This window comes from Silene latifolia, chromosome 2, assembly GCF_048544455.1.
Source record: "Silene latifolia isolate original U9 population chromosome 2, ASM4854445v1, whole genome shotgun sequence".
NCBI classification, from domain to species: Eukaryota; Viridiplantae; Streptophyta; class Magnoliopsida; order Caryophyllales; family Caryophyllaceae; genus Silene; species Silene latifolia.
In genome coordinates, this window is record NC_133527.1 from 196,519,790 (window position 1) to 196,533,876 (window position 14,087).

The 14,087-nt window shown below is 35.1% G+C and overlaps 2 protein-coding genes across 4 annotated transcripts in view; both read left to right on the forward strand.

The window, feature by feature from the left end:
- Window positions 1–9,157: 9,157 nt before the first annotated feature.
- Window positions 9,158–14,087, forward strand: part of LOC141644262 (AP-1 complex subunit gamma-2-like) — a 29,194-nt gene continuing 24,264 nt past the window's right edge. The window contains exon 1 of the mRNA XM_074453743.1: window positions 9,158–9,282. Within this exon, the coding sequence (XP_074309844.1) occupies window positions 9,158–9,282 (125 nt within the window). The remainder of the gene's footprint in view (window positions 9,283–14,087) is intronic.
- On the forward strand, window positions 9,282–13,281 carry LOC141644266 (AP-1 complex subunit gamma-2-like). Of its 3 annotated transcripts, XM_074453749.1 has the most exons (5): window positions 9,282–9,459; window positions 10,219–10,390; window positions 10,913–11,082; window positions 11,539–11,690; window positions 12,899–13,281. In XM_074453749.1, the coding sequence occupies exons 3-5, from the start codon at window positions 10,984–10,986 to the stop codon at window positions 12,906–12,908; spliced, it is 261 nt and encodes an 86-aa protein (XP_074309850.1). In that variant the 5' UTR covers window positions 9,282–9,459; window positions 10,219–10,390; window positions 10,913–10,983; the 3' UTR covers window positions 12,909–13,281. The 3 variants fall into 3 exon arrangements, with proteins under 3 accessions (XP_074309850.1, XP_074309852.1, XP_074309851.1); XM_074453751.1 differs by lacking the exon at window positions 10,219–10,390; XM_074453750.1 differs by lacking the exon at window positions 9,282–9,459 and having other exon boundaries at window positions 10,219–10,422.

Here is a 14,087-nt window from a genome sequence, read left to right on the forward strand (position 1 = left end):
AGATCCTATAAGTTCAGTTCAGATTAGATCAGTTTCAGTCCAAAAGAACAAGGCTTACCTAAAGTATATTTTAAAAATGATTGATTCAAGCTTTGTAGATTGCTACTAAAAAATTAACCGCAACTAATAATTGTGACACCCCGGCCCAAACCGGGTCGGGAGTGGTTACTCACGGTAGCTCGTCAGATTATGTACATGGCCCACAGATCAACGCGAGTCTTTTCCAGCGCATTTTGTCCTCACTCATACGCATCTCAGGAACTTTTCAAGGAGGTCACCTATCCTAAGATCACTCACAGCCAAGCACGCTTAACTGTGGAGTTCTTTTGCATGGATAACCAGAAAATAAAGTGTACTTTGTTGATATGAGTAGTACTTTCAATCTCTTTAAGTACTAGTCATTTAAGTCTATCACTGGACCTCTTCAATTAACGTGGGGTGTTACAATAATTATGGGAATAAATAAGTGGTACCCAAAGATAAAAATAAAATAAAAATGATCAAAAGAAGCTAATTATTATCAGTTTTTCTAAAATGTGCCCTAAAAATACATGTTGAGAAGATTTAAATGAAAAATTTAGAAATAAATATGGCATTGAAATATGAAAAAATGATTAGTTAGTTACATTTGAACAAGGGTTGTCCCACCACCCATGTGTTTCTCACTCGTGAGAGGTCTTATTGCAGTCTGAAATAAGGCGGTCTTAAGCAAGACGGACTGTATAAAAATAAATCACAACAAAATAAAACGAAGAGTAAATCTAAATAACATACACTAAAATATTTGGTGTAGTTTTTTTGGATCGGTTCATCTTTCTAGATCTTTCTATCTTTCTCTACTGATTTTGTTAGAAAAATAGTTACGGTAAGGGCAAAACAAACGAACAGAAAACGGATTAAAATAACTTCACTGTGTCATGGTATGGAAGTCCTTGCCTTTAAAGCTTAATCGCCCTCGGCAGTCGACACGATGCTATCTAAATGAGAACGACACTCCCCAAGGCATACACATCGCTCTTCCAATTTGCCTCCAATTGAAAGAGTAGGAACCCAAAAGTTGTTGCTCAGATTTTATAAGGAACAAGGAGAGGAATTAAAATCGTCTTATTTATAGTAGAAATCAAAGACCAAATTTTCATTCATTTTAACGATCTATGGACATCACCGGTTTACTCCTTTGATAAGATTCATTACAAATTCGGAAAATTCACGTGGTACCCTCAAACTTTGCCATTCTGCACTTGGTACCCAACTTTTTAAGTTTGTGTACATGATACCCTATATGTTTGATTTTCATGCACAACATGTCCTTTTTGTCGCTAGAAAAAAATTCAATTACGCATAACTCCGAGGCCGCAATGCAGAATCGGCCAATTTTTTTTTCTAAAATGATTATCTCGTCATAACCTACGATTTGAGAAAAAAAATTGTCGAATGATATTTTATGGGGTTTTTTTAAACGGAAATCTTAAATCAACCATATTTTCGATGATAAACTTCCGAATGACCATTTTCGTTTTATCAATTTATAGATCTCGAGGAGATAATCAATTTGAAAAAAAAAATTAGTCAATTCCGATTTTTGGTTTATGATTTATACTCAATTGAAAATTTTAAGAACGATAAAAATGGCGTGTTGTGCTTGAAAATCAAATCTCAAGGATATTATGTGCACAAACTTAAAAATTTGGGTACCACATACAAAATGGCAAAATTCAAGGGTACCACGTGAATTTTCCGTTACAAATTTTCATTCATTTTAAAACTTTAGTAGGAAAAAAAATATTTCCCGGCCCATCATTACTCTATACTATGACAATGGTAGCGAGTATCAAAAGCTAGCATCCTTTCTAGCAATAATGGTATATCGCACCTTACGTGTTACATCACCTCCTAATACCCTTCAACATAACGGCTATGCTGAGAGACGTCACAGGTTAAAAACTGGTTTGGGCCTTTTAGCCCATGCGTCCCTTCATATTGTCTACTGGTTCCTTGACTTTAAAACCGCAGGTTATCTCATAAATCGTCTTCTTCTTGTCTACTGGTTCCTTCCTCTTTATCGAAGAGATTTTTGGTGCGGAGTTTCCATAAGAAACCATCAAGGTTAGTTTTTAGCGGCATCGTATTTAACACCCTAATCATATAATTATGTGAAGGTTCGAAGTTGATTTCTCCCAATTCCGTTTCAAGCAAATGTAATTGAAATTTAAAAATACCCAAGATGCTGTAAATGATGCACAAATCACTAATTACTGAATTTGATTATGAATAAATTGATTATGTTAATAAATATTTTTGATATTATGAAAACTTGCATCATCCTATATATAGTGATAATCACTTCTTCCAATAGTTATGCTAACTTCCTTCTATAATATATTCGTATAATCGTATTATGGGAAATTATGTGAATTGCCTTTAGGAAGAATCAATATTATGACATTTTATTTTAGTTAAAAAAAATTGAAAATCAGAGGTTAATTGGATAATATTCTAAAGTGGCGTTATAGGTCTTTGATTTTTTAGATTTGATTACATAGAAAAATGAACAGACCTCCATATGATTGCCTTTCTTAAATCAATCAAAAGATATTATTTAAATTTTGATGATTTTTTTTTTAAGAAAAAAAATATATGATGACACGTGGCGTTTGAAGAAGTTGTGACACGTGGCGATGAAAGGGGTGGGCGTTTGAAGGAGTTATCTCTCGTTTTGTCGACCAAAAGTCAGTTGAAAGTCGCAAATAACGCCCCATTTCATTGCGTGGGGAGACCTTGAGGGTTCTAATGCACTCTTGAGTAGTCTGAAGTGTACAATTAGGGCTAAAAGTAATAACACTTTGGCTTCATTATTGCAAATCAATGAGCTCTCATAACATTGATCATTGTCATCACTGAGCTCTCACAAATTAAACAAATAAACCACACTACAGATAGTATTGACACATGTTAAATGAGACCAAAAGGCTCTCATAGCAATTGCAATGTCATCACTGAGCCAACATTAGAAAACCAGCACATTTACATTTAAATTGATTAAAACAATATCATCTTGCCAAAGTTACAAATTGCATATGAGTTACCAACGTCATAGGCCTCCTAAAGACCTAAAACCACAAAATAGTGACGACTGGTATTTTGTGTTCTAGCAATGGGCAACAATATGCATTAGCAATTAAACACTCCTGTTTCAATCAAATTGAGGCTCTTAAAGGAACATGGTTTATAAGTTGGTGTTTTTTTGGTGATATGTTGATGGAAATGAGGGTAAGGACGTAGAAGTAAATGGGAAAGAGAAGTAGACAAGGATGAGGGGGGCTGGGCCAAGGAAAGTTAAAGAAGGATCTTATAAGAGTAAATAAGAGTTAATCGACCAGCAACAGACAATAGAACATTCGTCCAACTTAAGATTCGCTTACGAACTTTCTCAATGAGGTAAGCTAAATCTCTCGTTTTGTCGACCAAAAGTCAGTTGAAAGTCCCAAATAACGCCCCATTTCATTGCGTGGGGAGACCTTGAGGAGTCTAATGCACTCTTGAGTAGTCTGAAGTGTACAATTAGGGCTAAAAGTAATAGCACTTTGGATTTATTATTGCAAATTAGTGAGCTCTCATAACATTGATCATTGTCATTACTGAGCTCTCACAAATTAAACAAATAAACCACACTACAGATAGTATTGACACATGTTAAATGAAACCAAAAGGCTCTCATAGCAATTGCAATGTCATCACTGAGCCAACATCAGAAAACGAGCACATTTACATTTAAATTGATTAAAACAATGTCATCTTGCCAAAGTTACAAATTGCATATGAGTTACCAACGTCATAGGCCTCCTAAAACCACAAAATAGTGACTGGTATTCTAGCAATGGGCAACAATATGCATTAGCAATTAAACACTCCTGTTTCAATCAAATTGAGGCTCTTAAAGCAACTGCTTTTTCATCATCCAGCCCATTATATGCAACAACACAAGTAAGTCGGTCAGAATTATACCTTTATATCGCCAAATCAGAAACAAATAATATTAAGCCAACACCAGAAAGATTATGACAACACACAAGAAATAAAAGGAGACGGTTAGGATTATACCTTTATACTTAGGATTTTTTTAATCATGTGATTGATGGGAAGCATAAATGAAATTTGGGTTATTTTGGTTAATTTGCCTAATAAAACAAGGGTACAAATAGATACATATAGTTTGAAATTCGAAGACAACAACATTATCCCAGTGCCAATGTTTTCCAAGCCCAACCCAAACCAATTAAATTGCCCTAATAACTCCCTTTCTATATATAGTCCTAAAAAAAGAAGGAAGTCACAGCCGACTTTTTTTAATTTCTTGCCGCCTTTCTTCTTCTTACTTCTGCTTCCTCCACTCCGACACCATGAGTGACTATGTTAGGATAAAGGGAAAATACGGTTTGAAGGATGTTTTGGTATCCAAGGATCAGAATTCGAGATGGAAAAAACGATTATGTAACAGTCAATTGACTGAACTTATCATTAGGGTTAAGGGAAAGTATGGGTTGGAGGCAAAATCCGACGGATTTTCTTGGAGAGGCTTGGAAATCGACGGTGTAAGCGCCATTCCTATGGCCATGGATCAAGGAAAGTCGAATCAATGTATAATCTATAGCTCATTGGCCTTATTTAAGTTCCAGATTAATCTTGCTGGTTCAATGCGCTAGGCATCATCTTCACCCCATTCACTACCAAATATCTCCAAGAAAATCCCGAGGGTTCAATAGTCTTGATAATTACCTTACTTAATTGGGTGTCAATCACAACTTTTCTCCATTTCGAATTTTGGAGGGGATCTTCTTTTTCATCTTCAAATGTCTCGTTGTTTTCTTCAGGTTTCTTCCTTCCCATTTTCAAGTGTGTGGATGGAGTGTGAGAAAATTATATTGGGAGTGTGGATGTTTATTTAGGGCTAGTATACTCCCGTTTTAGGAAGGTTTTCTTGAGTTTCAAGGTCCGCTTGTTTGAGACCTACTTATTCTCCGCCCTCATCTGCGATGTACGTGTTGGTGCTAAATCGCTTTCATTTGCGGTTTTAGTTCTTTTTGAGCATATGTGTACTTTTTTGAACTTTTTACCTCAAACTTTATTTGTTTCTCATAAACTTTATAATAAAACTCATAATTTTTAAAACAAAACTCAAAACTTTATTATAATGCTCATAAACTATACAATTGGGTGTACTACATCGGATATACAATCTATTTACTGTAATGAATCACTTCATTCAAGCAATAACAGGTAATTTAAAGGCTTATTTTTTTTTAGTACATCGGATGTATAATCCAATAGTTATGATAAAATGCTAATAAATCGTGACCAAATTTTATCAAATTGTGGTAAATGGATACATATCGTGGCAATATATACATAAGTACATAACATCTACATAAGATATTTTTTTTTTACAAGAGGAAAACAAATTTCGCAGTCGGGATTACATTCACGCAGTTGATTTAAACAACATAAAATGGTTAAAAATTATACTTCACACGGGCGAATTCCACCTCATCAAAAAGTGTTTTTCGAGTAAAGTCTATATAAGAAACCGTCCAGGTAAGGTTATTGCCGTTAGCGCGTCTGTTCTCTAGTTTTGTGAAAGGTTTTTTGGGATCCAAAGGTCCTCAGAGTCTCGGACCGACCTATTACCAATATACTCTCATTTTGTTTCAATTTATGTTATTGGATATGCGTAATGTTTTGGGACTATTGGACAATGAACATACACGTCGGTCCAACCCGATTTTTAGAAGGGCTTGGACCTTTTGTTTTGGCCCAAAAAACCACATGGGCCGGCCCGAAAAGGCCCAACATATTTTTAGGCCGGGTTTGGCCGACCGTTCGGCCCAAATTTTGGCCCGATCCGGCTCATATTTATTAATAAATGAATATTTTTTTCTTATAAAACCTATTAAAATAGTGTTAAAGTTATAAACAACTTTTTAAAAACTCAAGTATATTTTTTAGATTTATAAAACAATGTATATAACATAAATCATTCTAAAGTGGCGGTGCTTGTCTTTATTTTATTTTGGAGAGCAATTCATAAGCATTTCACCGTATTTTGTACAATTTTTAGAAACTACGTATGTTTTTAAAATAGTAAATTTAAGATATTATGCCAATTATTTTCTAGGATAACTCGTAAATTTTACGGTCTGGAAAGCCCATTTAGGCCCAAAAGCCCGAATTAGCTCATAAGGACCGGGTTTGGGCTTGCCAAATAAGCCCATACATTTGGCCCGACCCAACCCACACAAATGAGTCGTTTTTGTTAGAAAGGCACGACCCCAGCCCGCACTGGCCCGACCCATAATCACCTCTACTTGGGTCATTTGATCCGCTCTAATTCTGTCATTTTGGGAAGGGTTTCCTTGGGATCCAAGGTCGCTGAGAGTCTCAGACCGACCTATTCCTCTCTCTCATTTTGTTTCAATTTGTGTTATTGGATGTACGGGTACCTACTTTTCTGGGACTATTGAACAATGGATATGCATAACGTCGGAGGATATGAAATCGACTATGTTCCACCAATCAACTACAACCTCTAATTAATTAAGGTAAATAAGTTTAGATCCCGTGCAATATATGTATTTATAAAATTTTACTTTTTAGTATACTCCGTATTATTTATGAATTTTAAAATGATATTTCACTTATTTTTTATGTTTCTCATCACTTTATTTTACTTTGAGCAATAAAAATTAAAATTGTAAAAAGTCATGAAATGAATATTTTAATGAAAGTTTTCTTTTTACCGAGAAATTAATGATGTTATTTTTAAAATATTTTTACTATGAACATTTTTGTGCAACTTATTATCATTAAAAGTTAATGAATTTTTATGTACAATTATTTTTAAAAAAAGTATACAATTTTTTTATATAATAATGGAGAAAAATTTATGTATAATGTGAAATAATATGAATGTTTTATATATTAAATTTATTAAAAGATGGTGCCATTAAAAGATTGTGAGATAATATATGCTAAAAATAATACATTTTATTTTAGGAAATATTATTTAGGCGGGAAAAATAAGAGTTTCGCCTATTCATTTAGTAAATAAGGAATTTGTTATTTTATAGTTTACCTTTACTATGTTTTAGTTTTAATTATAGTTATGTTCAGAATTTTAAAAAAATAAGAAATACAAAGTAATACAACAAATATTTTACAATAAATGAAATACATACTACTAAAATAGATAACATTATTTGACATGGAGTACTTTAATAATAAATAAAAATAAAATTAGTATCGGGTCAAGTCAAATCGGATCAAGTCAAATCATATTAGGTCGAGTATTATGCATAGAGGTGTCGGTTGGGTAGGGTCGTATCAAGTTCGAGTCATATTGTGTCACCATAGCTTTTTGAGTCAAGTGGTGATTGCATTGGATTGTTATCAGGTCGAGTCGAGTCATTTCAGGTCAAATGATGTACCAAGTTAGGTTGGGTTTGAGTCGGGTCAAGTTACCTTATATTGCATTATTTCAATCTTTTACCAATAAGTTTAATTTTCAACCATTGTTTGATTTTATTAGTTAATTATTAAGTCAAATGTATCATTGAGTCAATATCGAACCAAATTCATGTTGATCGGGTCACTAGTTATTAGATCGTGTTTGGTTACGATTTGTCATCGTGTCAAGTTTGCTATGGTCCAGGCCGTATCATTCGGGTTGGACCAGGTTTGTCAACTCTAATTATGGATCACCCTACCCTTTCGGGTCGGGTCATTTATCATGTCACGTCATTTCAGGTTAATTTGATGTATCATGTTTGGGGTTGGTCATTATCGGGTTTAGTTACGTTATCATATTACTTACATTCTTTACCATTAAGTTGTACTTATAAATCATTATTCGGTCTATTCACTTCATTTTTAAGTCAAATGTATCAAACAAAACATTAATAAATTATTTTTATTTTCGATTAATATTAAACTTAGTAATTATCGGGTCAATACCAAGTTGGTTTCCTATCGAGATAAGTTTGTGTTCGGGTTCAGGTCATTGTTAGTCGGATTGTGTCGGGTGTTAGATTGCAAACGAGTCGAATCACGTGAATTTTGAGTAATTAATTTTTCACGGATCTTTTAGGTCCGAATTTGAACTTGTTGGGTCGAGTCGAATTTGCCGGCTCTCGTACAACTAGACGAACTAGTACACCACAAAAAGAAAGAAAATCAGGACGACATCGAAACCCCAATTAACTTAATTAATCCACTCAAATTAAATTAATTAATTGCTCGTCCTTTAATTTTTCCTCGTCTCTATTTTTTCATCCCAATTCCTTAGATCTCACAACATTTCCACCTTGTTTTGCTAACAAAATTTTGATCTTTTTAATACCCTTTTTATCAGCCTTCAATTTTGATTCATACCCATTTTTTTGATCTTGTAATTGGGTTTGTTTTTGATAATCAATTAAATCAAGTGTTTACTGTAATTTTCAGCTCTATATATAATGAAATCATGAATCCCTTTTCTTCAGGTACCCGTTTGAGGTAATTTTCAATTATATCTTCCATTTTCATAATTTCCCAGATCATGCTTTTGGACCCTTTTGTTAATATTGTTGTTCTTCTAGTTATAATTTCGTACTTCGTCTGTTCCATTTGATTGTATACGTCGTGTTTTAGAATAGAAATATATAGAATCAAATAGAACCGCGGCAAGTAGTGTTTTGGCTGCATTGTGCTGCATTTCGAGATTATGTCGAAAGTTGTATATATGATTGTATTAAAAATGGGAATAATATTGAATATATGATCACAATGCAAATAATATTGAATACTCCGTATATGATTGTATTAAAAATGGGAATTCCAATGCTCATTTCGAGATTATGTCGAAAGTTGGAAGTTACTCTATCCAAATAGACCAAAGTTGGTTATGAACTTATGCTATTATCATAATGCAGGGACATGATTCGCTCTATACGCGCTACTGCGCTAGCAAAACAGCAGCAGAGGAATGGACAGTTGTTCGAAAAGAGTGTGCATCTATTCGTGCTGCCATTAGTGAAAATGATCCGGATTATAGGCATAGAAACATGGCCAAGCTTATGTTTATTCATATGCTTGGTTACCCTACGGGCCTACACATTTTGGTCAAATGGAGTGTCTTAAGTTGATTGCGTCTCCGGGATTTCCTGAAAAGAGAATAGGATATCTTGGGCTCATGTTGCTTCTCGATGAAAGACAAGAAGTTCTTATGTTGGTTACAAATTCCTTAAAACAGTATCCTTATATTCATTATCCGATTCAGTTGCTTGTTATAGTGCTTTGTGCTTACTTCACATCGTGGGGCTCGCTCTTTGTGCTCTTGGGAACATTTGTTCCGCTGAAATGGCTCGTGACCTTGCCCCAGAAGTTGAGCGATTACTTCAGTTTTGGGATCCAAACGTTCGCAAAAAGGTAAATGTTGCTCATACAAGAGTAGATATTTTCTATGTACCAACTTATATCGAGCAGATTGTGTCATTGTATAGTTGATTTAATTGTTGATTCAAGAATGTAATCTGAGAGGCAGCATACCTCTGGACATTGTTTAGAAAATGATATTAAAGGACCATTGTATTTGCTTTCCATATATATTATGAGAAGCATGGATCTTCCTTTCACATTGCCGTCAGCCAGTGGGTCTTGGAATCAGTTCATATGCACAGTTCTTGAGCCTCTATACATCCGGCTGTACATACTACTGGCCAGTTTATTTTGAGCTTCTATAACTTTTTTTTTAAATCATTTACATTTTTTTAGCTTCCTTGAACAAAAGCTCTTGCACTGAGCATTACATTTTGATTTCGGGTGAGACATAGTCACGGAGCTTTTAGATAAGAAATCACGGAGCTTTTAGATAATTCTTATGTGTTTTAAAGCAAAAATCTTGAGCTTGGATCTGTGATATACTGCTTGTATAATCTTTTTTTCTTGTTCTTCTGGATCTCTGGCTGTCACAGCAACATTTTTCTCCTAGAAGTCTCAAGAGTGTTCTTCGTTTCCTGTTGCGGCAATTTGACCTATGTCACTTGCATATAATTTGTGTGGTCATTGATGCCCATTGTGAAAATGAAAGTTTGTCCAATGCTCCGTATATGTTTACAAGGTTTACGTGTTCGATATCTGAAGTTTAAATCATAAGAACCCTAATAACTAACTTCCCCTATGAAATAGGCAGCCCTGTGTTCAGTACGGATCATAAAGAAAGTCCCTGACCTCGCGGAAAATTTCAATAATCCTGCTGCTGCTTTACTGAAAGAGAGCACCATGGGGTCTTGATAACTGGAGTTCAACTTTGTACTGATTTGTGTAAAGTTAGTGAAGATGCCCTTGAGCATTTCAGAAAGTTATCATCCTTCCCTACTTATATCTTCAATAGTATGTCATTTACTCGTGTGTGTGTATGTAGTTTTTCATCTTGTTTTTTTCTTGATTGAAGTGTATAATTGGTTATACACTTGCACCCCAGGTTCAAATACATTATAAGTGTTTATTTGCTTAGCAGTTGTATGGCTACATGTAGTTACTCCACGTTCGATATAAATGGAAAAGATTTAATGTGTGTGCGCTTTAATTTCTTTCTACTCTTTCTTTTTAAATTTTTGTTTTGTTTTACACCTATAAAACTTACGAAGTAAACTTGTGGTTTGAGCTAGTGTGAGCTCTCTTGCCATCTTCAAGAATTGGTTTTAGTTTTATGTGCTACTATATTATGTGTAGGGTGAAATTAGTGCACACTGTTGCTGATAGTTAATTTAAATTTACTTTGCGAGTCAAAATCATTTTTCTGTTCCTTTTCAACAAATTTGCAGTGGCTCTAGCATTACTGTGATTAACTTCTTTTTTATTGTATACTTGAAATGCACAGATGATGTCGTGAGAGTTCTAAAGGATCTAGTGAACAGTTAGTACGCTCCGGAATATGATGTTGCTGGAATTATGGACCCTTTCCTCCACATGAGACTATTGAGGTTTTTGCGTGTTTTGGGCCAAGGGGATACTGATGCTAGTGACTGCATGAATGGCATACTTGCTCAGGTTGGTGGGTATTCTTTATTTCTTTCTGTGTTTATTTTACCCTCTGTGACATATATTGATAATTTGATACTTCCTTATTCCATTTGAGTTGTATGCGTTTTCCAATTGCGGAAGGGGGATCTTTAAAAGGTATACAGTTCATTGGAATATAAGAAGTATGCTAAGGGAGTTGCTCCAACTTTGGGCATAAATTATAAATTTGCATATCCGCCTCTGACTATGTAGCTAATGAAATCTGTAGAAAATCTCTTTACATACAAATGGATTCAAGTTATTCATAGACTTCTAATTTCTTCTTAGGTTCAAATTCTTTATATGCACAAATGAATAATGTTTCTTTATTTTTCAAGTCTTTTCATGGCTGATATCGCTGGTTTGCCCTAGAACTTCTTCAGCCTGGTGCTTTCAATGACTTTCTTTCCTATTTCATATTTTGAAATGTTATATGAGCTTTAGATGGCAACAAAACGGAGTCAATCAAGAATGCATGGAATGCCATTCTCTATGAATGTGTGGAAACTATCACGAGCAGAAGATAACAGTGGCCTGCGTGTACTTGCCATAAATATTCTGGGAAGATTTTTATCAAACAAGGACAATAATATCAGGTCTATACTTTTCTTTGTTTGACATCTATCCTCCCTGTCCTTTGCATTTCTCAGCTATTTTATCAATTTACATGCATGAAATTAGTGACTTCGCTCGATTTTCAGCTTCAACTTCTTTGGTAGAAGCCACCTAAAATTTCAATGCACTTTCTGTCTCTTTATTCCCCCTTGGTGTGCGTGTTCCTCTTACCTCTCCCCTTGTATCACATGCTCTTATCTATCTTTCATTCTTTAGTTTTGTTCGTTGTCAAATAATACAATCTTCATTTCATGCATGGTTGGAAGCACGATAATTGCGAGTCATTGAGTTTTTTTGATTGAGCAATTGAGTTAACAGTGTAATACTAATGTTTAACAATTTGAGGGTATGGTTTTATATTAGATAACATGGTACTACTTGCATAATGGCACAGGAATGACATGTGCTACTCCTGCTAGGTTGTCATCTCCTCTGGTAGTTCAAAACGTTTTATCGTACTGGAGTTGGAGTGGGACAATACTCCGTAGTAGTTTAGTACTCCTAAAGGCTATACCAGGCCTATTTTAAGTTTTTGATACGGTTTTAGGTCTATTTTAAGTGGTTTATATTTGTTTTACCAAATAGGTTGCTTTGAACATGCAAGCCGGCCAGAGGCATCGAGCAAGTATTTTGGAATGTGTCATGGTGTTTCTGCTCTGAGTGTTGACCATAATGACTCTTTTGGGTGTCGTTGTCGTAGTAGGGTTCTTTAAAATTTAGGTTGATGAATTTGCGACACCTTCCTTTAGAAGTCTCTTCCACACAATAAGTGGCATGATATACGGGATAGCCCAGTAGATGAGTGATCATGTTTCTGATGCATCGCAAACACTTCATTGCTGTGTGATTGCTGCTTGAGTGGGATCATATACGGGATAGCCCATATTATGCAATTGCTGAGTGTTGCCTGGTCGATGCTGTGAGGAATGGGATGAATTTGGTTCCTTAAATGTATGTTGTTTGCAGGCATGGAACATCTGTCTGCTATGAAGCTTTGGGTATATTTGCAGGGTTTAGGATACTTGGTTTAGGATTTATGTTGAAGTTTCGGTAAATTTTGTGCATTTAGATTTAGCCTCCAAAAAGAGAGTGCTTATCTCGCAATGGATTTTATACCTCTGAAATTTTATTATCAGTTACCTTGACAGAATGATTGATTTAATAAGTTTCCGACATTTGCTCTACGCAGGAATGCGTAGGGGCTCATTGCTTCACCGATCAGAGACAGGTTGTTGCATGACCTTTGGTTGTCTCTGAGTACAATTCAGGAGGTGTGACTGTTTATAAGCCATCAGCACCACGAGAAAGAGACCGGACTGCTAATCAACTTGGTTCCCTTGAACCCATCAGCTGTCCTGTGAAATTCAACCAAGACTTGTATTTTGCTACCATCGATAAGCTCATATCTTGGCCTCTTGGGGTACCGCGTGCACAATAACAACTAGTATGTACTCAAGAGTAAGATGAGCAACATAACATTCCGTCTCAATTGATTTAGAAACATGTGCTCATTAACACAAACTACAAATCTCCGAAGTACAACTATATGCACAAACTTAATTTTTATTTTTATTTTTCTTTTACAACAACAACGCTAGTCCTGCCATAATTTAGGTCAATTAACATGAATCATCACTCGAGTCCATTTAGACTTAAATTCAACAACAACAAAAAAACAAGTGAATAAAGTTTGCCTTTTGTTATTATGTTGTCCAAAAAAGTTATCATTTCATAAACTACTTCTAAGTATCATGATTTATCATAAATTATTGTAAATTTTGAAATAAACTAGATAATATATTTAATTATACGGTGTGTACAAAAACTATTAAAAATTTAAGTCGCGTACAAAAACTATTAAAAATTTAAGTCGCGGTTATTGATGATCGATAGTAGTAGTATATAGTAATATTTGTGTATCAGGATTAGACCTAGACTGTGGCAGGTTTAGCACGGGCTAGAACCGGCCCTGGTTGGAGAGTGGGAAGCCCCAGCCCACAGTGTGTGGGCTGTGAGGATGCGGGCTGAGAGTGGGATGGGATGGGCTGGGAGGTGGTGGCCCTAATCCGGGCTGGTTGGGAAAAATAGGCAGAAATAAAAGTGGGTTAGACGGACTGGGCGAGTTTAGGTAGTGTGGGCCGGGTAGAGGGAAGGGTGGGCCAGCGGGCCTATGAATTGTTGGCTCGATTAGGCGTGCGGGGTCACTGTGGGTACCTAGACAAATAAAATGTGAACATACCATATCATTATATAAACATTAGTTTAGAAAATAAGTCGGATTTACACTCATAATTTTTATACAAATGATTTTGTCGAGAAAATTTGGCGAGAATTGTTTATGTAAAAAAAAATCTTTGAATTTTTTATACAAATTATTT

Coding starts and splice junctions, on each gene's coding strand:
- LOC141644266 (XM_074453749.1), top strand. CDS start 10,984: ATGGACCCTTTCCTCCACATGAGACTATTGAGGTTTTTGCGTGTTTTG. Junction 11,083..11,538: donor TGAATGGCATACTTGCTCAG/GTTGGTGGGTAT, acceptor TATGAGCTTTAG/ATGGCAACAAAACGGAGTCA.